The following is a 27004-nucleotide window of genomic DNA, read 5'->3' on the forward strand; positions in this document are numbered from 1 at the left end:
ATCTATCAGAAACACAAAAAAAATCACTTCAGTCACAAAAGTCAGCACATGAATGAATGCAAAAAAATAACTAATCCATACTGGATTGTAATTGGGAATATAAAAAAGAAAGACAGTAACAACAAACAGCATACAAATCTTACACTCAAATGAGGACTGTTTTCGAAAACATGGGGAAAAAATGCTTAGGTGCTAAATGTGCCTACCTCCTTCTTAACGATGCGAGAGGACATAACTTTGTCAACAACAGCAGCATCCTCCTCACTGGGATTCTCCTGTGGACACAGTCAACAACGAACATGTAAGGTTAAAGGTTATCTTTTATCTTCCTGAGTGGGTGAATCTCTATCTCTCCCATTGTTTCTTGAAAAAATGGGTGATTATGAGTGCATCCAAATACCAGTTAAGTTCAAACAAGCTGAGACTGGGCTATCTGGCTGAAATATTTGTGACTATACAGCATTTGATCTTTTAAAGTTTTGAGGTCAAAAAGCTGAGTGCAATCCTAATTTTTATTTTTCACATAGTCACTCATGTCTCAATTTCATAATTACATTTCAGGAAAACCAAGCTTACATTACAGTAGCCAACTTTCCACTATCATGCCATTGTCAGCTAGTGCTATTTTCCAGCTAGACAGTGCTAATGGCCTGCGGCCTCAAGCAATGAGAGCAAAAACCATTCGCATTTCTACTGTTGTGCTGATAGCCCTGCAGTCTTGCCCATCACATGCTGCCTCGGTGTAAACGTCACACCCAGCCATGCAAGCAAGTTTGAAGTAGGAAGCAAGCGGTTTAAGTCTGCATAACCGGAACCAACTAAGTTCTGCAAAAGCCCGAAACAGTTGTGTATTTGCTGATGCTGATTTTCGCTTAGAGAGTGATGGGGGCACGATGGTCATGCTGAAAAGATACATTGGCTACACAGCGCAAGAGAGCAACAGTAATACTCATAAATAAAACTATGCTTGTAGGTAACTAATGTTGGCAATTATAAGAGATGTGAGTTTACCTTTGCAACATATGCCATGGCCTTGAACTACTATACCATTACCATAGGTGTGGGCAACCAAGCAAAGCAGTGACTGGTGGGAGAACTCACCCTCTGGTGGTAGCTAAACAGGGCTGGCTGGCTATGTCACATGCAACTATATTCCTGTATAACAGTATAGCTCTGATCTACCTTAATGCAACAATATTTCACCTGACTCAGTTTCAACATATACATGTATTACACATCATTCACAGGATGAGAAGCCAATGGTATATATTATCAATTAAATTTTCAATTTCTATCTTCTACAGAAGCAAAAATGGGATAATACAGATTGATAATGCCTTCAAATAGCAACAGTTAATGACTTCTGTTAAATCCCATTTACCCCAATTCATTTTGTCCTTGCAGCACTTTGAGTGTTCCCCCTGGCCATTCTGGTGAATTCTCCATTCATAAAAATCATTTTTAGTGTTCCTGTTAGTATTAGTAGTAGTAGTATTAGTTAGTATTTCTGTGCAACAACACCAAGAAAAAATCCTTGACATCTAACAATTAAGTTCACAAAGACTTAACTGCTGTTTGACTTTTAACTGACTGAAAACATCTGAGGTGAGACAATTAGGCTCATTTTTTTCTGAGCCCCTAGATCCCTGAATTTGATAATTAGATTGATTATTTTTCCCCAATTATATTCACATCTGGGGGATGTTTCACAACACACAATTAGAATGTTAGCCTGGTAACCTTATAAAGTGTTAGAGGGTATGTTCTAGAGGGTATGTATTTTTGCAAGAGACAATATCCATTTTTTTAAATCATGGTGGACATTTCTGTAGAATGAAAAATGAACATTGTTAGCTGGAAGGGTGTTGTGGGCAGAAGTACTTACTACAAAGAGCTGAACTGCAGGCTCCTTGCGTGCTGCAGTGTTGGTCTTCTTGGCTTTGACAATAACCTTGACCTCCTCGTCTGATAGCCTGGCCTCCAGCTCCTCAGCGTACTTCTTCCTCTTCACCTGACGGTTAGATCGTCTCTTCTACAAGACGAAGATACGAAGGGAGAGATGCATTTATAAATTTATAAATATTGATTTTTACTCAATTCCTCCATGTACTCATTTTAAATGGAATAAAAAAAATCTGCACCATTAATACTGAATGTAATAGTTAACTGTTGCAGTGTTTGCAAATGCACATCAGTTTTTCAGAATTTTTTACTGTGGTCATAAGGCCACGATATGATTTGGTCATAAGCCCACGATTTGTGTGTAAGAGCTTTTTTTAATTAGGTTTTTGGTCAACTGCTTATGGGGAAGGCATGTTTGTTTTGTGAAAAAATAGCAATGAACAGTTTGCATCAGCATAAAACACAACTCAAGCTGAATTAAGAAAACAGAACAATACACAGAGTTACACATTGCAAGTATTTCCCTGATCAGGGTGGGAAGCTGCAGTTTGTGTTAGGGTAAGTTTGATCTCTGGGCTGGTAAATTTTGGCACCGCTGGGACCAATGGTCTGCCCACATGATGTGTGTAAGAGGTACTTCAGATACAAGTGTCCTGCAACCTAATTTTTAGAGGTTCAAAAGTCACTGGACACTTGACTAAAAATCAGTGTCATGGCCGAGTGTGGCTTTTCCCCTCATTATTCCATGACAAATTCAGAAAATAAAAGGTCTGCAGCTCATTGTTTGCATTTGCATTTGGTAGCTGTTTATCAGAACCCTCAACATCCAAAGAGGTGTCTATGCAGCTGAAGGAGGCCATCATTAGGCTCAAAAGGCAAATAAAATCTATCAGACAGATTGCAACAACTGTAGGAGTAGGCAAATCAACAGTTTGATATATCCTGAAAAAAAAGGAATGCACTGGTAAGATCAGCAGCAGCAAAAGGCCTGGAAGACCACAGGAGACATCTAAAGTGGATGACTGAAGAATTCTTTCCCTGGTGAAGAAAAACCCATTCACAACATCTAGGGAAGTCAAAAACACTCTCAAGCAGGTAGGCGTATTACTGTCCAAATTTACAGTCAAGAGACATTTGTGAGAAAATAAATACAGAGGTTATACAGCAAGGTGCAAACAGCTGGTGTCACTAAAGAACAGGAACCAGGACCAGATTAGACTTTACAAAGAACATCTAAAAAAGCCGGCCCAATTCTGGAACAAGGTTCTTTGGACAGATGAAACAAAGATTAACTTGTACCAGAATGATGGGAAGAGAAAAGTGCAGATAATTAAACAGCTCATGACCCAAAGCATAGCACATTGTCTGTCGAGCATGGCGGAGGCAGTGTTATGGCATGGGCATGTATGGCTGCCAGTGGAACTCGGTCACTAGTGTTTATTGATGATGTGACTGCTGATGGAAGTAGCAGGATGAATTCTGATGTTTATAAGGCTATACTATCTGCTCAGATTCAGCCAAATGCCGCAAAACTGATAGGATGGTGTTTCACAGTGCAGATGGACAATGACCCAAAACATGATGCAAAAGCAATCCAAGAGTTACTGAAAGCAAACAAGTGGAATATTCTTCAATGGCCAAGTCCGTCCCCAGACCTCAACCCAGCTGATCATGCTTTTCACTTGCTGAAGACCAAACTGAAGGCCGAAAGACCCACAAACAAGCAGCAACTGAAGGCAGCTGCAGTAAAGACTTGGCAGAGCGTCTCAGTGGAGGAAACTCAGAATTTGGTGATGATGTCCATTGGTTCCAGACTTCAGGCAGTCATAGACTGCAAAGGATTTTCCTCCAAATATTGAATATAATCCATATAATTATAGTTTGTCCAGTGAGTTCTGAGCCTCTCAAAACGGGGTGGCAATGTATAAAACTGGCTGTAATTCCTAAAAGGTTAATTCCATATTTTTGTGCAACTCCTTAAATTAAAATTGAAAGTCTGCATTTCAATCACATATTGATTACTCAATTTCAAATCCACTGTGGTGGTGTACAAGGACAAAATTATGAATACTGTGTCACTGTCCAAATACTTATGGATCTAACTGTAGCTGCATGCCTCCGAGCTGTTAAATTTTTACATTCATCTCTAAACAAGCTTTCTATAATGAGCAAAATGTCTGACAAACTGATTCAAATTATCTCCACTAGCCAGTGTAGCCTGGCTTACTTCTATTACAACAACCACATTGATTGGCATTTCCTCTACTTACACCACAACATGTAATGTTGCTGATAAAACAGTCATCCCACTCCCTCTGTTTTATCATGTCCATTTACCTAAGTAAACATCATAACAAACTGTACATAAGTAAACATCATAACATAAACTTGTTTTTCATGTTATTTTGTACAATATTGTTTTATGATGTTTGTTTACTGTACTCTAATTATTTGTGTACTATGGATGTGTTGTTTGCTGGTTGTGTTTGGTCTTCAGTGTTGTATCTGTAACTCTTTTTTATCTGTCTTGAGGCTGCTGACTTTGCTGTGTCTCTCTTGCAGAACAGATTTTAATCTCAATCAGACCAGACTGGTTAAATAAAGGATGAACAAAAAAAGATATATCTACTCTCACTATGTGTTTAATGTTAAAGTTTGCAGAAATCTCTGATGACCAAATGTATTTATTGTGATTATACTCATGTCTCCTGACTTATTGCTACTAAATGAGCCTACTGAGTGGTAAGATAACATTGGGTATTTTATCAGTGATATATGACAAAAGCATATATCACTAAAAAGGTTTTTGTCACCAGGAAATAAGTTTTTATTCTTTCATGAAGCAATGCAAGAAACTTTGAAATTATTCCATGGGTTCACAACATGTATCATCTGCACAAGGGTTATGAACCAAACTCAACACATACAGTGAATGCTACTGAAAAATTTAAATTGGCAAAGTAAAAATTGAGAACACCAAACACCGACAAATCAGGAGAATAAAATGGACTTCCAAGAGTGCTTCCAAGACCAGCCTCTTTCGATCCTTTCCTGTCAACCCTACATAATTAACACATGTGTGGGCTGCTGTATCCTGCATCAATACACGAGCCCCTCCTAATGATAATATGTACTTAATTAGGAATAAATGCCACTGAGCCAAAGTTAATTAGGTGTGGAGAGTATCCCCATGGAGATAAACCCTCAGATCCCCCAACCCAAGTTGACCAGAAACAGATAAGGCAAACCTGCCACACGACTTGACAATAGGAATGAACCCCTAAGGCAGCAGTGCTTTTCTCCCAGCTGTCAGCCACGCTACTTTGACTTCTACCACAGGATCATCCTAAATGAGTCATCAACAGACTGTTTTAATTAAGGCCGAGGGTGCCATTTAATGAGCCTAATTATATCCCTCCAAGGGAGCGGTCAGGACAGGAAGCAAGCAGAGAGAGAGAGATGGTGGAGGTTAAGGGGAGACAGAGTCACTCTACATTCCCACTCCTTTAGACATGTCAATCTCAATAGACCAGATTATCTGCCACCGCATAGTAGTGGGCATGGGAGCGTGTGCTAGTCCTGTTGCTTTCTCACCCAAATAGATGCGTGAAATCATGACAGAGAAATATGTCTGAACCTCTATAATAACGGTTAAACTGAGATTCCATTCTGTTTGCTGGTTATTTCAGGGGTGCAAATATTTTCATGTTTAATTTCAGTAATGTTCAACTTATTTCTGAGATGAGTTTTTCTGACATTAAGCCACTTTAACGGGCTACATTAGGCTATAATTTTGTCTTTTCTATTTTTCACAAAAGTCATTGTGTGTCCTTCAAGGAATTTAGATGGTAAAAAATTCCCAGGGGCCATATAGTCATGTAGCTTAAAATGAACTCGCCTGAAGTGTATTGTGAGAATCATGAACAAACCTGAATAAACTCAGTCCGCTACGTAAAATTCAAAGGTGTATATTGTCATTACTTTAATACACAGTTTAAAAAAAGACAATTGTAGTGGGGAGAGAAGATAACTGGATAAAAACTGAATTGTAGAATTAGAAATGTCATAGTTCTGGTTAAGGCATCCTGCAATAATGTCCTCTGGGAGGTGTACATGGGTGTGTGTGTGTGTGTGTGTGTGTGTGTGTTTGTGTTGGTTGGTGGTATGGGAACACAGGGTTGCTCCCACTGGGCCAGCCCCCCTGTTAAAAAAAATTATAAATCACCTACTGACTATACTCTTGGGCTTTTTGTTTGCTTTTCCTTGAACAGGTAAGATGTGATTTACTTTTCATGTCTGTTATATTCCAGCACAATTTTTGTTTTTCAAATCCAATGTGGCTTCAGTTTTGTACAGTTCAACTATATCAGTCACTGAATTTAACCAACAAACAAATCAGAATTTAACATGGACAGAGCAGATAGGACTCAGGTGAGGTGGTTGCCTATTTAGATTAAATCAGTTAACAGTTATATCTTATGACTGTGTTCAAAATAGCATCATGGAGCACAGCAAGCTGCCACAATGTTATTAAAAAGAAAAAGATTCTTAAATATGTATTTTACATATGCATTTCTGGCTGTCTGCCGGAAGTCACATGGCTTTTGACAAAAACTGCATTTCAAAAAGAGGGCACAAATTAAAATAGCAAAATTTCATCTCTCTCTCTCTCTCTCTGTAGTAGACAATTAGGCAAGTAGTTTGTTGATGTATGAAGCAGTGGCAGCTGTTTTACTCGTCATTTTCTACAGTCGTAAATTATTAGGTTATGTAATCTATTTTAAGCCCTGCTCCGACACTTTTTACGGTGTGATTTTTTCCCCATGGTTCTGCTCGCCACTCTGTTAACTTCATTGTCAGCAGTGTGTAAACTCGTCCAAAAAAACGCAATGTGTGGCCTTGATTTTTTTCACCCATGAGCAGAATGAAAAAAATGAGCAAGCTAGACCGTGAGAGAGTGCCATAGCGACCCTGGGAGAAAGAGAGAGAGAGAGAGGAGAGAGAGAGAGAGAGAGGGAGAGAGACAGCAGCAGTGGTCAAGCAAGCTAGACAATGAATGAAGAGAGGGAGCGGAAGTGGCCAGACAAACATTTTGCAAAGGTCCGCAACCACAAGAGGTTCTTCATCATATAGACGCAACTGTGCACAAACATTTTTAGGCTGGTAGATCAAGTAGTTCATGAGATTAGCCATGGACAGATATACACACACACACACACACACAGTACCAAACACATGATCCCAAATAATACAAATATAAAAAATGATTAAATCATGACTGCAACAGAGCAATGCCTGCATTTAGACTACTACAATGACTACGATGGCGTGTACTCAGGGAAGAATATGAACCAACTGTTAATGTGCTGAATTTGTTGAAAAACCCTGGCAAATTTTGATGTTGCTGAGAGCTGTGTTATCAAACAGAAAACCACTTGAAGAATTTCATTTTGCTAGCGGCTGTGGCCCTCTAGAAGTGAGAGTGACAACAACATTCAAAACATCCTTCTGCATCTTCACACTTGCTTTTTTTTAATAGTGATTAATTTAATATTCATTAATCTTAACTGTTGCTGAACATCTAGAAAAAGGTGTAATTGATTTTGTGTGCGTGTGTGTGTGTGTTTTGTTTCATCTGTGCCTGGCTGTCAATGTGACTTGTGACTCTATGGCCAAGGAAATTTTTAAAACTTAGCAATCTGTAAGTTTTCAGTATCTTTACTTTAACTGTTCCTGCACTTTGCTCTTTGTTGCTCAGAAACTGACACATACTGACACTGACACTGACCACACTGCACGTCACATGTGATGTAACTATGTTTGACTGGCAAACATGGTGGCAGTTTAAGATTCAGAAACAGTGAACTGAGAGGGAAAATGCATGGTGGCCATTTTTCTCTGACATCATGCTCAGAGCGGAAAGCTTAAATGTTGTAATTAAATTGTACTGCTGTTTCCCAGGTTGTATCTTTTTAAAATGTAGGGAATCTGAAAAATTTTCATTGTCTCAGCACTTCCTGATTGATCAGCAGCTGAGAAAACAATAAATATTGTGAATCCAGATGGACATTGGGCCATATTTCAAGATAAAACAACATATTTGATCACCCATTAACTACCGTTAGACAACAGCTAATATTTAAGTCGACTAGCTAAAGCCTAGAAGTAAAACACTCAATGCATCGTAATGTTAATGGTCTTTCTGTCTTTTAACCTGACCTCAATCTAGCACTACTCTGAAATCATTGCTGTCTGTAACCGGCATCAATATCTGCTGTATGCATGTGAAATTTTAAGTCTATTTGTGCCACAGTTGTTTCTCATTTTATAAAACTTCCAACCAAGTTCCTGGATGGTTGATATTAAAGCACTCATATGTCATATGTTTTATGTCTAATTAAATTGAGGATAATTTTGTTTAAGTATTTTTATTTTAAATAAGACTTACAGTGTAGTGTCTAACATAAGAAATGGATCAAATGTTCTAAAACATGTTTGTTTGTTTGTCTCTATTGTGTTTATTTTAAAAATATAAATACAAAAATTGACCCATACTTTGTGTACATTTTTAACTGTCTGTTCAGCTCTGGTATCGAAAGTGTCAAATCTATCGATAAATAGCAGTATTGCATCGACAATTACAGTGTCATGACAAGCCTATTCAGCTGCATCCACAACAGAGATAACAATGTGTACTTGAGACAGCTGTCCGCTGTATGACCTGCCCATGAACCGTAGAGCCAATCGTCTGTCAGCTCAAGCTATAAAGCTGAGAAGTCATCCTCTCGGCTCAGTAGCAGTGTGATCGGTCAGACCGAGGACACCGACTCACTCAACACCTTCAAGCAGAACAGCAAAGGAAACAGAGCCAGCCTCTGTATTCATTCAGCAGAGGTGCACCACCGCAGGCAATAACACAACCAAAACTTCTAGAGATAATGGGAAATTAAAACAATTGCATAATGTAGCCAAATTTCCAACTAAAATCAAGTATAGTCTTAACAAAAGGAAAACTCTAAATGTCCTCAGGCACCAACCACAATAACATAACTAGGAAGCACTCAGTACAAAGCAGTTGGCAAGATATGCCAGTTCCACATGTTGGATATCCACTGAAAGGTAATCACACCCGGCGGCACACCTCTCTTTAACCAACTGGTATGAAAAGTAAATCAGTTTTTCCCGTCCCCATGACTAACCTTCACAAAGTGTCATGATGTCATGTGCATCTGTGCGGAAGTTACATGCATTTTTATGTGAAGCCACACCCACTGTCATGCCAACTTTGGCCAGTTAGTGTGAAACATTAATCAGTTCTTCCTTGCCACATGACCAAGCTTTCTGCAAAGTTTTATGCAAATCATAACTTTTAGAGATATCTTCTGAACAAATGGACAGACAGATGGAACAGGGCAAAAACATAAATCCAATTCGACTCCACTGACGGAGGTAAAGAAACACAGAAGACACAGATGAGCCTAACAGCAACTTAGATGTGTTTGTGTGTGTTTATTTGTAAGAGTGTATATGTACTGGATCTTACAGAGTCATCATCTTTAGAGGAGCGCCGAGGGGGAGGGTCGTCGTCTGACTCCTCATCTGAAGATTCTGGCTTTCTCTTCTTCTTCTTCCCAATCTTGATGACAATTTTCCTGTGTGGTGGGGAAAAAAACAGCAATCAATACAATGCAAAAGGCCATGATTAATGAAAAATGTTCCATAGAAAAATACATCAAACAGACAAAATATTATTTCAAGTCGGGTTTACTCAATCACTGCTCATAGAAATATACCGTGTGTAGATAAATGCCTTAAAGATAATATCCTGAGATTGTATGATCATGAATTGGTTGCATTAGTTGTACTGGTTGTGGTGTTATTTTTTAGCTTTCTGAATCTGCCATAGCTCAAAAGATTTATTTAACTAGAGCATTTCTAAACTGCATTAGCTGTCACATGCCATCAGTACTCACATCAAAAGCTCTTTCAGTCAAAAAAACTGTCTTTAATCCAGTGAATGACAAATTTAGTGGTGAGGTGACGATGTTTCAACAGCACCATACTGCAATTACATGCTAAGCTCTTAACTAAAGAGGAGAGGAAAAACTGGGAAAATAAGACCCATCTTCTTGTGTTCTCTTCACAAAAATGAAATCATGAGGACTGTGGGGCTCTGTTGAATAATTTACATGTGACAATATAAATATTGCTCTTGTTGTGCAAAATAAATTACCTAAAGGAAGGCACACTGCATGCTGCACTGACTTCACATTCCCCATTTCAAGGCAAAGAAGCATACCAGCTCTGTCAGCCTTGTTTCATGTTGTATATTAAAACACTACTGTTGTGCTGCAACAGAGGAGCTGCACTGTGTACCTTTGCAGAACACTGTTCTCGAAAGAATACAATGGCATTTTTTTGGGACAAACAAGCCATTTTACTGATTCTGCTTCTCATTCTGTGATGAAAAGACTGGTAGCAGCCTAGCATCTTGATTCAATTCAGTCAATCTTCATTGTCGTGCAAAAAATATTTGCACACACACAAACAGCTCACATTAAAAGGATCCAATCAGATACCACAGAAACTTTAAAGTGACTTAAAAAGACAGAAACAACAGGTCAGTGCAGCGCAGAATATGAACATTAATAGCTACATTGTGACATGATGCAAAGAAAGCAATCTAAGTGCTTTGGGGAGAAAAAAAAGATTGCTACTGTAATTTTAATTGTGTGTTGAATTCCGTGTGCTACAGTTATGCTAAGCTATCTGTTACCATGCACTAAATATGCAGCGTGCTCATGCATCGGTATGCACGTAGGCAAACTAAGACTATACATGTGAGTAGGGCTGCAGCTATCAATTATTTTAGTGATCGTATTCTACTGATTATCCAACCAATTAATTGAGTAATCTGATAGGATTTACTTTCCAAACAAAACCTGTTTAATGCTTAAGTGCCATGTTACATTCATGTATTACAAGATATTGGTTACAATTCCTAAACAGGTCATAATTCCATCTCTAATATCTGTTTTATATTGCTGAGAACATAAACAAAATCTCCGTCGAATAACTGTATTTATTCAAGTGTCTCACCAAATGTTACAAGATTACATTTGAACACATCATGATAACATAATAATTTAACTTCACTGAACACTCTTTTACTAAACAGATCTTGAACGTATCATAATGCAACTCAATGCAACGCCCAGGAACCGACAGCGGCTTGGTGAGTACCAGGTCTCGGGAAATTGTGAACCTGTTTGAACTTGGCGCCAGTTACAGATTCTCGGCCCTGGTGCATCCTGAATTGAAGGCTGACCTGGGTAAGATGCAGTTGTCTTGTGCTGGCTAGCTGCTTTGTGTGTCCTCTGCAACAGTGTCTCCGTTTACTCTCATTAAACAGTGCAAAGCGTTTGGCTCGTTGGAGAAATGGTCAACACCGCATGAACATTTCATAATAATATTTTTCATGAGTCTCCCACCTCAGCCAACTAAGGGGCCAGCCATTGATTACTAACAGAAAAAGCCGGAGAAGAGACGTTCAGTTGTCTAAAAGTTTACACACTCTGCTTTGTTCTAGATGAGCCTGCCTTTTCTCACACTTTGTTTTCTCTCCCTTCCTCCATCTCGCTACAATAGTTTGCAACTCACACGGTCAAATTATGTGTTTGTGTCACAGTAATTATTGTCTGTATGCTCCATAGCCTGCACTGTAGAGTTCTAGAGATAAAATGAAGCTTTGAGGCAAAGAATTTGAATCAAATATTTTTAGTAATCAAATTATTCAGGTCCTTGAGGAATCATTTCAGCCCTACACATTAGGTGACATTGGTGTATCTCATTCTGAAACAACAACTGTGGTACAGAGTGTCCTCTAACTCAGGCCCACTCTTACCACCTTATCATCTTCTGTAGACATGAAAGATAAAGGTCAATTTATATTTCATAAAAATGTCAATGTAGCTACATTGTAAGTTTCTGAGGCTCCTGTGCAGCCCACAGAGGCTGTCACTGCAAGTTTATGTGCACCTCTCCAAAAATGTATCTGTTCGTAGGGTGATACAAGACCAAAAACATGTGAACTAGTCAACTGCTACACTACTTTATACTTGTGTATTGCAAGCTGATTTCCACTGAGAGTGAAGATAATATGGTGGTGGTTGTCATCTCTCTTCAACCGGCTGGATCTGAGGAAGTTTGAAAATATGTGTTGAGGAACTGAGCTGAAGAGTGATTGTGTGTGTGTGTGTGTCTGTGTTCAAGCCTACATATTACAGCCATGTGTTTACTCTGTGTCCATTAGGGGACAAAAAAGAAAATTGTAAAGGCTTCACAACAGTTTGGATTCGGGACATTTTATTTAGCTGTTGATTAATTTGTCATGCTTTCTATCAGACATTTTGGTCAACCTTTTTTTTTTTTTTTCTCCACACAACTGCACATTTAGGCACGTTCAGTCAAAACCCTACATATATGAGCAAGTGGAAACAATTCTTGCATATTTGTGGCTCTACTGTTCAGCTACAGCTTCTTTGGAATAATGAGGCACTGAGTTTTATTTTTAAAGCAATACAACTTCATTGTACATGTGAACACAAGGCTATCCAACTCCTATTTGTTTTTTTAGGTTAGATATCTAGAAATAGGCTATTACATTTTCACATTTTGTTACACTGACTATGCATTGTCCACATTGTTACAGAACATTTCTTTATTTAATGACAAGGGCTGTAGCCTATTCCCCATCCTGACTTAACTCATACACTAAATTTTAGGGCTGGCAAGATACGTTGATAGACTCGGCATCATCTACTATGTAAATTCATTGATTCCCATGGTGAATGTCGCATCTTTGACGTCAAAACATTTTGATTTATCCTCTCATCAGCATGATGACTGCACATGCAGTCAAACCTTCCAAACAGAGCTAATGAACCTTCTTCTAAAAAAACGCAACACTGAACATAGAAAGTATGGGGAAACTTTAATGAGGCACCCAATAACACAGTGCTATGTACACAGTCTGAAAAGGCTTATCACATCAGCACAAGTGCTATGCAGGAACATCTAAAGTTCAAACACCCCAGAGCTCTTTGCAATGACACTGGTATGTCAGCTCCATAAATGCTGTTTGCTTTTTGTCACTAATGTTACACAAGTATGATGTTCGCATAAATCAACATGCTTAATGCGAGCATAACATAACAGTTATATCAGCACACAACATATTTTGCCAGTGACTGGTATCACTCATTAACAGTTGAGTCTCTTGCACCATCTTCATGTTGAAAGATGTTAAGGCAGCAGTTTACTTGGAAAGTAGTAAAACACCCAAATGGACTGGGAGAAATGAGAGAAAAAGGCAGGGATAAGGGCCTGTTTCTGACAGCTCCCACATTGCAAGAAGGCTAGTGGATACCTTTTCGCCAGCCTCAAAATGGCTGAGGTTACCAAATTTATTAATACTACTGAGCGTGAATAGGTTACTGTATTACAAATGAGTGAATTACTTTTCTCCCCTGAAGCTCTCTGATGTGCACTCTGTTACGTGCATCAATTCTAATGACACAGTGCTGGTGACAATCACCTGGCAAAGGTGATATCCCGGGATTGTTGTTCATATTGGCAATATTTGATTGCATCACCATGTCACCCACCCCTCACGTCGCAATAAGCATACCACAAGTGCACATATATGTTCATGGTTCATTTCTTCAGCTAATCAGTATCTATAAAACAAGAATAAATGATACTGATGAAATAGAACACTCCTTTCCTCTCTTGACTAAAGCTCAGAGAAGCTTACAGAAATGGAAATGATTCTGTTTCAGAGATGATACACTCCTAAATCCCTAACACAGATGAGAGCTGGGTATCTGCAAAAAAAAAAAAAAAAAAAAAAGCTGTGCAAAATATGCTTATGTGTTGCAGCTTGTCTCTGTACTCAACATGTTAATGATGCAGGAAGCACAGTGCAGTGTATTGAACCAAATTACAAAGACATCAATCTAAACAACAAGATTTTCTTTTTTAACCAGCCATGGTTGACTGAGATCATGTATATAGAAACAGCCTGGAAGAACAGTCTGGAATAGTTGAAGGCTGGTTAGGTGAGTGCTCATGGAGTTGGAAAATCAGTGTTGAGAAATATTTCCTGATGGTGTGGGGATTCACACCAACACAGTTTGATGACAAGTAATGCTTTTCCCATTAAGCCATCACTGCTACTTGGTGAGTGCTGAAATCCTCAGCACGGCCTTATATGAAAATTTTTATGCACACGCAGATAACAGAGATGATTGGAAATCAAAAGCCCCGATAGCTGCGGTCACACGATTCAAGTTTTCTGTGCCTGCTGATCATTACTGACCCATGATCTCGTTCTCTCTCTCTATCAAACACTCACTCATTCAGACACACTACTGTATGTCTGTGTCCCTTCCTCAAATAAGCTCTCACTACATATGCACTCATTTCTTCCCCTCCCTCTCTCTTGGAAGCCACCGGCACCAAATCTGTGGTGTGGTGTGATGTTATCGAAAATGCTGAAGATGCTATCATACCCACATACAACGGCATCTACCCTTTCTCACTCCCTAACAGGATTTCATACACATAACAAGCCCACCCCCACCTCCACACAAATGCAAACACATTTACACCCCCTACTACACACACATAAAACACAGAGCCTACTCCCCTACGTCAAACACTTATGTGCATTCTCACACACACGGGCTGTAGCGTGAAAAAGTACATCTGTGAGGAGGATGGCTTGTTCATAGTGAGGCTGATCTCCTGACCGAAATGCAACTAGAGGATGAATGGAGGGTGTCACACTAGACAGCACATCAGTCTGTTAGCCAGCAGGTCAAACTGTTAGCCAATAAGACAGCCTGTTGGCCAGCTAGTCAGACCGTTAGCCAGTTAGTCAGACTGTTAGCCAAAAAATCAGATTGTTAGTCAGTGGCGATGCGCAGGTCACAGTTTGTTAATACCTGCAGTCACCAACCAGTTAATCCGCACCACCCAACCTGCAGAAATATGCTTAACCACCTGAACCTGATCTGACCTGCAAACCACCAACTTTAGCCAAGTGATTTAAGTGAGTAGTATTGTACTATTTCATTTTTGGGCTGTTTAGTCAAACATTAACATAATATACTGATTGCAAGGCATAACCTATTGTATCTTAGCCAAAAAGCAGCTGGCTCTTGGCTAAAAAAATAAACACATGAACAGTGATCTTTATTGTTGAACAGCAGCAAAACAAGTAACCCATCATTAAAAAGACATTCAGTCTCTCTCTCTCTCTCTCTCTCTCTCTCTCTCTCTCTCTCTCTCTCTCTCTCTCTCTCTCTCTCTCTCTCTCTCTCTCTCTCTCTCTCTCTCTCTCTCTCAAACAATGCATCCTTCACATCTTAACGGTGAACTTCAACAAAATAGTAGCACACGTGGTCATCTATACTGTATTTTTTAGCCTAGTGCTTGGCTGCATTGTGAAGAAAAAGTTCGACAGTTCCAGTTTAAGCTATTTTGAGGCATCAAGCACATGACCAGCTGAGCTGAAAGCACGCTCACTGGATGTGCTTAGTTAGTCAGATTGTTAGCCAGCAAGTCACTGTTAACCACTAAATCAGACTGTTAACCAAGTTAGGCTCCTAGCCAGCAAGTTAGAAAAAAAAAAAATACACGACTCTTCAACTCCACCTTCTGAGTCGAAAGAGGTCTATGACTGATGATTCGACTCGTCGACTTTCAGAGAGCACCCCTAATTAGTGGTAGACAGACCTACACACCTACGAAAAACAGTGCAGAGCAGCCATTTTAGCTAGTTTGCAAATCTCTATTTTGCTGTTACAACCGCAAATTCTTGTCTACCTGTTTCAGTTCTTCATGTTGGAGATATGAAACTTGCAATAATCTGGTCTAGCCCACTTGACCCGCTTGTGCTCTTCACTGTGCCCTCAGGCACATTACTCACACAACATTAAAGACAACATTGGCTCCAATGTGGAGGCAATTTTTCTCTCGTTGGCAATGCATCTTGTGTCAACATCCAGGCCTGACTGAAACATGGCAAAGCAAGAAAATGTAGACTGTGGGGGAATTTGTATGAAAACATCTCCAGGACTGTCTCACATACAAACATACACACACACACAGACACAGACACACACGCACACACACACGCACACACACATCTATTCTAATATCTGTCTGGTTGAGGGAGCAGACAGCAGATATTCCTCCAGTAGCAGTGTGCTCCAGAGCTGGCGTCACTCGTCTCCCCGCCCCCTCTGGATGATATTACACATCACAAATCCTTTCAACAATGACACTCTATAGTTGCTGGGCAACGTGCCTCTGGGAGTGTATCTGGCAGCAGGGGCGGAGGCAATCGTTGTGACATCACTTCCTATAAATAATTCCACCAGAGCATGACAGTCAAACATCATGAACACCTGAGGAACATGTGCACCTTCTGGAACACAATGAAAGAAAATATAAAATATCTACCAGCTGTTAACCAAAGGTAATTAAAAAATAAATTTTATACATATATATATATATATAGATAGATAGATATAGATATATCTATATAGATATAGATATATATACACACATACACACATAAACACACACAAGATTTAAAAAAAAAAAAAAAAAAAAAAAAAAAAAAGTAGCCTAATGGGACAGAATGCAGCATTCTCCGTCGTCCAAATAAGAGCTGGCTGAGATATGCGCCTCCCAGAATAGCAGTGTCACACTACCAGACAGCAGCTCAGTAGCTAACAGTATATAACAGGGCTAAGGCATCTCCCTGATCCCCATACGGGAAAACCTGAGCTGTGAGATGCGATACTTGAGGACTGTGAAATCATGAATTGAGCCAGAACAGAGAGGGGACCATTGCACGGCGAGGCGGCACCGCATCAGTGCCGTCTATATGAGCATTACAAGCGCACCAGGGCGCAGTGACATCTTGATATGATGAACAAATGTGACGTATACATTATACATGCATGCACATCACACACACACACACACACACACACACACACACACACACACACACACACACACACACAAACACAGGGAGCTTAAGCCACATCACAGAGATGTTTACAGCCTGCCTTCAGCCCATCGTGGCTTCACACAGGCCCACCCAAGGGTTTACTAGCACAACAGCTAACGCACACACTGCTTTTTAGTGAATAGCCTTCACACAAGCCGGCACACGCATATTAACTTAAATGACAGGGAGGGTACAACCACTTTAAATCAACCTCTGCCTCCAACACTCAACCACAAAAGAAGGTTTGGAGGCTCCACATTCCGCCAATCATTTAACCAAAGTCAGTGCGATGCACAGGAGTGTATATCTAGACCTTTTGCAGAGGCATTCTAAATATCATTTCTTTGTTGTTTTTGCAAAAGACCAGCACCTCATCACTACAGAAGATCTGCTGGTGAACCAACCTGAACAAATTTGAAATTAATTTATTTAACCCCGTATAAAAAACCAAATTAAAGAAAGTACAGTTGAAGTGTAAGTGCAGTTCAAATTTAGCACAGAAATAAATAAATAAATAAATAAATAAATAAATAAAAACTCTTACATCAGCAACAGCAACAGTGTGTTTGTCAAGCCTGGCCAAATTACTAAAATAACTTGAACAGATCTTGCAATGACCGCTGTCTGCCACTCAAATAAAGTAGAAGAAAAACACTTAGGTCTCATTGTAAGAATCAGAACCTCACTGCAAAAACTAACATCTGCAATCTATATCAATTTCTCAGTCCTGGTTTTATCAATTTTTAAATTTTACTTACCAAAGCAACATCCGTCCAGCATGTACAAACAAACGGTGCTTCACATTCATGCAGTTACACCCATTTGCACATGGGGATTGTCAGCTGCCGATGACATTTGTTACTGATGGAGGAGAATTGTGTCTCATTTACTTTCCCACCAGGACTCAAAGTAGCCATCCTTCAGACATAAGCTTGCTTCTCTAACCATTAGGCCACCACTGCTTGATCTGATGTTCGTGAGTGATCTCTCTGAGGATAGGCTACCACTAGTGATTTCCTGAGAGCGATAGGCTAGCTCTTGATCTGGCCCTGCTTGGCTCCCATCCTCCGATCGTGCCAAATAACCTCCATCCCTTGCCCCCCAGCGCTGTCCTGCCCTACTTGGCATGCCGCCCACTGGGAGCGTATGTGTGTGGGTTTGAGTTTAATGGAATCGAGATATGATAGTGCTTTGCGGGCCAAGAAAACAATGTGGTGCTCAAGCATCTTTGAAAGGCCTTCATTGCCTTTAAGTGGGTCTAACTCAGCATCATTGATTGTGTGCAACTGAGTCATCTTCAAAAATTGCCGTTAAGTGTGCTGTGTGTATCCCTGTGTGTGTGTGTGTGTGTGTGTGTGTGTGTGTGTGTGTGTGTGTGTGTGTGTGTGTGTCACATCCTGAGGGGCTTATTGAGACAGTGGTTCTGGTCCTTGTCAGGAAATCCCCTCTTTATGAATGGAAGGCTATAATCCCAATGCCGTGCAGCATACAACTGGGAACAGTAGTAAGAGCACCACCAAGGTCCTTGTTTAAAAGACAAATATCAGCCCAGTGCACAGAGCTACACATGGGTCTGATGTCTTTGGCATGCAAATTTTTAATAAGGGCAACATACACACAAAATAATGTGTGGAAAGATGCACATGTAAGCAGGTGCACATATGCAAATACACATATGTATATATAACACACCAGCACGTGACCATGCACACATACACACCCTCAAAAGGATTAACTGGGAAAGCACAATTTAAAAAAAACGCTTTAGGTTTTTCCTAATGAGAAAAGGAGGGAAACAGAGCAGACAGAAAAACAGCAGGCATGTATTTACGAAAAGCTATGTGCTGCAGTGTATGGGCTAGACCTAAACCCCCATTTTCTATCATGTACTGTAATTGATCTCATGAGCACCATTTTGTTTGATATTTTTTCCGCTACTCACTGTACACTGCTTTGTGGCATCAGCATATTCAGAACATGTATGCACACAGGAAATGTTGGATTCACAGCCTTGAGCATGCTGGGAAGAACCATATCCATGGTAAGGAAAAAAAAAATGAGCGAGAAAAAAAAATTAGAGACAGGAGGGGGAGGGGGAGAACAAATAAGGGAATGAGCAGCACAGTGCTTTCATCTCATGATTATATGAGGTTATTTTTCAGCAGGTAGGCTGGCAAGAAAACCAAAATACAGTCTACAGAGAGCTGTGATCACTCAAGTGTAGCCTGTACAATAGCCTTCGCCTTTCCTAGGGCTGCATTTTGTTGGAAATATTTCTATACTTCAATTGATCTGTACTTATAGATGAGTTTTCATACTTAAGTGCTTAAAATGAAAACCATTAAAACTCTATGTAGTATTTTATATTGAGCATTTATCATTATTATTTTTTTTTTTCACAATCTAAGAAAAACAGATGACAGGCACCCTGTTCAGTAAATATCCTCCCCAATAACTACGTAGACCTCTGTAAATTATGTATGGTGAGAAGAGTGGGATTTCTATATGTTTTGCCCATAAAATTCCTGTTTTTTCCATCATTATTGCAGGACATGCAATATCAACAATTCCACAGTCTAAAAACTGACTTTAATGTGTCATGTCTTGTTTTAGCTCCTCAAAACATCACTTGGGACTTAAGTAGTGGAAATTTCTTCTGTGGTTATTATTCCTTCAAAGGCACCTAAACCAGCAGCCCAACATGATGCCACAGCAATTGAATAGTTTAAAAAAAGATCACAGACAAATTTCTATTACATGTAGAAAAATCTCTTTGGATCAACTATCATTTCCCATAAGTTTTCCTGGACTACACTGTTTATCCACCTGCCACAGCAGCTGGTACATCCCTAAATTTCACCAGCTGCTTCCATTCTTTCTCCTCATCAGTCACCCAGAATTCTGAATGGGATTTCCAGATCATGACAGGAACCCTAAATGATGGTGACCACCTGCCAAGTGACTGGTAGAGTACACTAACTTAGCAACCACAGATATTACTAGCATTTGACTGGTTGCTAACAGCAATTTCCAATTCTTGGTAGCAGTATCAGTATAGCAGTCTCAGAGAAACAGACCCTTAAGCACCCAAACAATCAGATAATAGTCTTATCTCAGCTTCCATTCTCTGCTCGCCAACAGGACAGTCACATGCACTGGGGCCATGCACACACACTCAATCCTATACATACACCCTATTATAGCATGAGTTAAACCTGAACACACTGGCTCCACCATATCCTCAAGAGAGAGAAGGCTAAAGTAATGACTCTTGCGAAAGGTTAGTGCCTCTGCAGCGGCTATGCATTAATATTTCATGGGGAGAACCTGGGTGGTGCATGCATATGAGCAGGTCTCTCCTCCAGCATGAAAACCTCCCCAGAGCTTTATGTACGTCGGCTGCCTGTGTTGCCCCGCATCAGCAGGAGCATGATTATCCCTCTCTGCAGCTCTGAAGACATACACACCCACTACATGCATGCAGAGAAACAAACACATCAGCACAGTATACAGTAGAGAGGCATCTGCTGATATCATTTTTTTCCACTGTTGATTCTGATTTAAAGTATAGAATTTTTAGTATGAGCTAACAAGTTACAATCTGATCTGTTACTACTACTAAAATGGACTTAGAGCATGAGCTTCAGGTCACAGGGCAAAAGGACTGAGAAGTCATCTCTACTAAAGATCTCTGAATTCCTACTATGTGTCAAAAAGGTAGCAAACTGGCTTTGATTCCTGATATATATCATATATCCTTGGTGTTGGTCCAATATCTGTTTCCGGTATCGGTACCAGAGCATGATACTAATACGCTTTTTAATGACAAAATAACAAAACGAAGAAATTATGAGAATAGTAACACACAGCAGACAATGTGCATCACCTATAACAGACTGCTCCATCTAGTTTGGAAGATGTTCAATATAAACACCACCTCAACATGATTATATTAAACAAGGACCTAGTCTACACTGAATGTAGCAGAGTATGCTGACTGGTTCTCCATGGAGTGCCAAGGTGAAGGCCAACCTCAATTGTGTCATTACCACGCCGGTGGGCACTTCATCACCGACTTTGTCAGCTTTGTCTTGGCCCCCAGAAGGCACTACTGAAGCTACTTTAGTCTCTCCTACCACATGGAAGCCTAGAGCGATAGAGGAAACACATGTCTGAATTGTTGAGGTGCAAACTGTGCTGGAAACAGGGCTTCAACAATAAGAAGTTACCACACACTCATAGCTTCAAAGTAAGTAGTGCTTCAGTAGTGTTTTAATGTGCATGGAAAGAAGACACTCCCCTTAGTTTTTCCCCACAGCAACACAGTCATCAAGAGTCAAAATCATGTTGGTAAGTCAGGGCTATGACATTGTCTGAACTATCAAACTCCATCATGAGAGAAAATGCACTACAAATCACAGTCTGTTCTTTATTGAGCACTATCTAATTGGTCAATAAAAGAATCTTAGTGTGAAAATTTACCAACTATGGATCTTCACACTTCAGCTGCAAGTTTTCACACAACTCCCACTACCCTGTTGTCATATACAGAAAGAACTATACATCATTGCCACAATTATACCAACTGACTGTACAATATCTGTACTTGTTTTCCTTAATTAAGACACAGGAAGAGGGACGTAGAGTGGCAGAGACAGCAAGGAGAGGACTCTGGCACGATACCTTTACACCATAACTGGACACTATTTGTCTCTCTGTGCAGTTGCAGCCCTCTCAGTTACTCCAGATAATTTGCAGTATCACACCTCAACCTGCCTCAACACAATAGATAACTGACTAACCAAAAGAGCAACCTGCAAAATCTAGGCCACAGTTTCTACCCCACGGCATTCTGTTTTTAAAAGGTATGAGTATTGACAACTATATTCAGACGCTCAAAATGCAAGTTCTATGAAACAATGTGTTATAAACTGCAGTCCGCCATTTAACCATCTAAACATGTTTAAAAAAAAGATTAGCCTAAATAAGAACAAAAAAGTAATAGCATAAAATAAACACTACAAACCAAAACCATTTGGCTATGATTATAAATTTCAACCAGAGAACTGGTTTAAAAAAAACAACAAAACAAGCCCTTTAAACAAGAATAAAGGTCATGGCCTCTACAATTTTCTGTCTGATTCTGCCAGTCTATTGGCTGACCAGACTGCATTAGTGTGATGTTTCAAAATGGCTGGAATGTATGACGTAATGAGTGTTATGAAAGGGCCACTGAAACAATAGTAGGCTCCACAGGCTGGGCTCTGCTGCATGCTGTTGATCTGAAGCTTTTCCCTCATGTAGGTCAAGTATAGCTACATCATATAGAAACGGGTTATGCAGCTCATTATCTAATGACAACATTCAATATTGATCTGGTTACCAACATGGCCCTCGATATTTCCAGGAGGTCACAAGACGATTTATGGGACAAGAGAAGACATGTATTACCATGTCAAATATTTTGATTTGTCTCTAAAATTTCTTTCTTTCTTGATAATCAGATAAAACAACTTAGCAAGAAAAAAAATCATTCTTTGGTTGACCTGTGCTCCACTGCATTTACAGCCTTTCTTTAGCCAGGGAGTGACACAGGACTGCCCTACCCAGTGCAACCACTATTTTACTGCTGGTCACCTCCACTGAAGCAGTTTAGTGGATTAGGTAGCCTGCTCAGGGGAACCTAAACAGTAGCATCACAGCTGGTCTGTGGGTCATCAATGACCTGCAAGTCACAAGCCTTGGGGGGGTAATGGAGGATGGTTGATGACAAAACCATCAAATTGTTCAATGTGCTTTGGAGGAAAACAATTTTTTGTCTCTACTGGTTACGCAAATCAGACTTTAAATACTAATCTTACATATTTACAATTTGTCTTACATATTGCAAGTGGTATGATCAACCAGATCAACACTCCTCTGAGTAAATAAATATGAACCATGTCCATCGAGAATTTTAGCAGTTTTTCACCCCAACAAAGTGAACCAAGTGGTCATTATTTTCCAGCAAGTTGTGTCTATGTGAATGGGGCAATGCTGGGAAGGAAACTTCTTGGTCAACGCTGCTCATCACAGTTGCCCAGAGAGTGGCCATGCACACCACCAGCCAAGTATGTCGAACTGAGGGAGGAAAGTTGGGAGGCTCTAGGCTAAGGTTTCTCTAGCCTGCTGAGACAGCATTAGCATGACAGATACCCCTAAATCTCACTGTTTTCCCAAACATCAGCACTGCCACAACTTCCTCGTCATCACACAAAGCAAAATGCATTATTTGCTGCAACCATTGCCCTATCGATCATACAATCATCAATCAAGGCAGAAGTCAGCAAGACATTATTGTGGACCATTATAAGCTATTCTCACCCTCACTATTCTTGCATAAGAAACAGGCCTTGTCAATGATAGATGGGTAAGATTTCAGCTATACTGAGGACATTATCAAAACATTCCCCTCTTCCTCCAGCTCCCTGTCTCAGTCCTCAGGTCTGCATCAGCTGATATTTCATTAGCTTGCACTGGGTGTGGCTTTGCGCTGCACAGTGTAACAGGGGGATGGGAAGCAGATTATCTATACATCAGCGCTACATGCCTCAACACACAAACTAGCAGCCTCTCACATCTAAATGCAGCCTTTGTTTGCTCCTCCCCTGTCTAGGCTGATGACCGAGCCCGGTTTATTGTTATAGCGCGCTGTAAATTAAGCTGAACTTTGAGCTGCCATCTTGGCAACTGCTGCCTCGCAGGCAGAAAATGCATGCGACTACAAAAATACACCAGAAAAATCAACTAGCATAGGAGGCTAGATCAGTGAAACAATTCACTGTTGCTCTATAATTACAATTGCAAAAGAGAGCACTGCAGCTGTGTTGGTATGATCCTATAGGAAATCCCATACAGCTCAATAGGAAGTGTAAGGCAATCATGCCACCAGTAGTTACTTGAGTCAACCATGCCAAAATGTATGCCCTCTGCTTAACAGAATCATCCAAGGAATATATATTATTTTAATTACCTGGTAATATGCCCCATCGCAAATGTCAGTGTATGTCAGTAGGGTGCAGGACAGTTAGGAGAGGCCAGGTGATTACATACCCAATCTTGGCTTTCTGCTTCGGCTTGGAGGAAGCCACAATACGAGCCTTCTTGGAGCCCCTCTCTTTGGGCCGTGCCTTGCTGTTCTCTTTGTGCTCGCGGTCACGGTGCGGCTTGTGCTGTGACGAGCTGGGGAAGCTGTCAGGGCTCATGACCCTTGGGATGTTCTTCTCCCCCCGCTGGCGGGCCTTGGCGATGGCCTCCGAAATTATCCTGTTGGCCTTCTCCTGCTTGTCCTCCACAGCTGACTCCATCTGATGATGCGGCCTCCGCTGGGTCCTCTTCTCCGATGAGGAGCTGGATGAGGACGAAGACGATGAGGAAGAGGAGGAGGACGACGAGCTGCTCTTCATCGGGGGACTGAGGACCCTCACCTGGCCTCCGGGACCATTAGGGTTCTTTCGGGGCTGAGGGGAAGAAAGAGAGAAAAATAAGAAAGCTGATGATGAGCTGACTTCACACTCATGATTTCATTTTAACAAAATTTCATATTCACACTAGAATGACATGTCACAAATACTAAAGAAATGATGTCATGTAGCCAGTCGTAGACTGTGTGCGTAAATACACACACAAACCTGAAATAGCAGGGAGTGAAAAAACCTGTACTATACAAACATCTCTTACAGTGAAGTTGATGCAACTTGAAAATAGAGTTAATGACTAAGGCTGATATTGTTCCAAAGTGAGATGCAGCTGTGTAGCTGCTTTTTTTCTCATGTAAAACACAGACTTCCTTATACCTGAGGCTGAGACTGAAACCAGTTCTTTTGCAGTTGCTGCATCCTTTTCTTTGCTGTCATTTGATCATCTCCATATTGGTGTACAAAATAGGCCATTTTCAGCATGGCCTGGAATTAAATTCATCCAACCTCTACAAGATGTTTATCTCGGGAAAAAAAGGACAGCATACTGCATTGTTGAGGCCCTCGAAGCCCCCACTGTACATCATGTTCATGTTTCGTAACATGTGGGTGATGTGGGAAGAGAACGCCATAAAATAATAAGGCGATGTGCTCTGAGCTAAAGAGGCTATTTCATAGTCATACAGCTCAGCTAATAGATGAGTAATACAAGCAAACCTTTGTTTCCTTTACAGGAAATGGTGCCAGCAGATTGAGATGCTATTTTATTGTACAACAAGCAGAGGATGAATGTGATTACAAAACGTAAAGCGGGCCTTGCAGACATAAGAAAATAAATAAAAAATGAAAAAACACTGACTCCCACAGTCTTAAGAAGTCACAAAAACATTCTGTGCTGCTGACCACTGCATCTATCACTTCACTCATTCAGAAAAACACTGACATGCGGTGGTTCTGTTTCGCTCAGATAGCAGACCACACTGCTGCCCCCACCTCAGAGGCTGGCTGAAGGGGGTTGGACTCATCTCGTTTGGCAGAGCACTCACTTTTACTCCCAACTTCCTCTCTGACTCTACTACAGACTGTCAGCATGGCAAAGGCCGGTGTTTCCCCCAGGGATTCATCTTGGTCAGGTGGAAAGGCCTCTGTAACGGCTTTCAAACCATGTGACATGAAAACTCCACTGAACCACATACAAATGAAATTCTTTTAGGTGGGGTGGCTATTCAATGATAGGGGAAACATTGGCACAGACCGTAGCCGGCCACATTGAGCCTCGCAGACATAAATAATCCAGCCTGCCTGATACGTGATAATATGTGAATAATAGATGGCGTGACTGCGGTTATTCCTAAACAAGCGCCTTGTGGTGGGCCTTGAGCCCAGAGGAGAGGGAACCCATAAATGGATGACCTAATCTAAAAACATGTTGCATATGCCTGCATGGCCCAGGCACAGTCGGTTGCTTTTTTTTTCCCCCCACACTGCTCACTAAATAAAGAGAATTATCTCGAACCTTACAAACAAAGCGGGGGTTGGGGGGTAAAATAACTCACGATTCATTTGGAAGGAAGGAAGAAAAAAAAAAAACACCAACGCACACACAAACACACGCACACAAAAGCTGCATTATGATTTTCACGTGTGCAACGCTGCTGAGGCTATTAGGGAGAAATTTATTGGTTCGTGCTGGAATGTTCTCATTCAAGTTCAAGGTAAGAAAAAAGAGGGGGAGGGGGTGAAAGTAATGCTTAAGAGCGGAAGAACATGAGGGAACACAAGAAAAGCAGCAGGGGGAAGGAAAAAACTATGAAAACAGGAATGAAATCTTGTATGAAAAGTGGGAGAGAAAAAGAAAGGGAGATGGGGAGAGAGAGAGAGAGAGAGAGAGAGAGAGGGAGAGAGAGAGAAGATAAAATGCACCAAAACTGAGAGCACTGCAGCTGTGTAATACATCTATAAATAACTGAAATTACAGGCTGCCAGCACTGCAGTGATTTCAATCTCTCTAGCAGCACGTAGTCCCATGAAAACGGTGGGGACCATTACAGCCCACAAAAAGGTAGAGTGAGCTCCTTTTGGGCCAGCCAGTTCCTTCTCTCTCTCTCTCTCTCTCTCTCTCTCTCTCATTCTCTCTCACCCCCTCATTTCCTCATGTAGTGAGCTCTCTGGTGACTGACAGGCTCAACTCATGGAACACACACACACACACACACACACACACTCACACACACACACAGAAATACACACATACAAACAGCCTGAGCATAAACTACAGCACAGGACAGCTGCGTGAGAGGAATCTGTAGACAGTGAGCGTGGGAAAGCGAGGTATGGAGTGAACAGAGAGAGCGAGAGAGAGAGAGGGGGAAGGGGAAGAAAAACTGTAAATCTAGTGTATGCCTTGATAAGGTCTAGCACAGCGAAGCAAATGAGTATAGAAGGGGAGGGGGGGGAGAAAAAAGCAGCAATGAGTTCAAGATGGCGGCAGTGCAGCATGAGCCAGTAGCAGAAGAGGTTGTTCAGTTCCTGCCGGCCCCTCCTCCTCCCTCCTCCC

The 27004-nt window shown here is 40.7% G+C and overlaps 1 protein-coding gene across 8 annotated transcripts in view; it reads right to left on the reverse strand.

The window, feature by feature from the left end:
- Positions 1–27004, reverse strand: part of chd9 (chromodomain helicase DNA binding protein 9) — a 111191-nt gene that overhangs the window by 54711 nt on the left and 29476 nt on the right. For all 8 annotated transcript variants that reach the window (XM_030044764.1, XM_030044755.1, XM_030044747.1 and 5 more), the window contains 4 exons: positions 24083–24489; positions 9446–9554; positions 1886–2032; positions 207–275 (listed from right to left, as the gene is read on the reverse strand). In XM_030044764.1, coding sequence (XP_029900624.1) covers positions 207–275; positions 1886–2032; positions 9446–9554; positions 24083–24489 — 732 coding nt within the window. The remainder of the gene's footprint in view (positions 1–206; positions 276–1885; positions 2033–9445; positions 9555–24082; positions 24490–27004) is intronic.

Source organism: Myripristis murdjan, chromosome 3 (assembly GCF_902150065.1).
Source record: "Myripristis murdjan chromosome 3, fMyrMur1.1, whole genome shotgun sequence".
In the NCBI taxonomy this organism is placed as follows: Eukaryota; Metazoa; Chordata; class Actinopteri; order Holocentriformes; family Holocentridae; genus Myripristis; species Myripristis murdjan.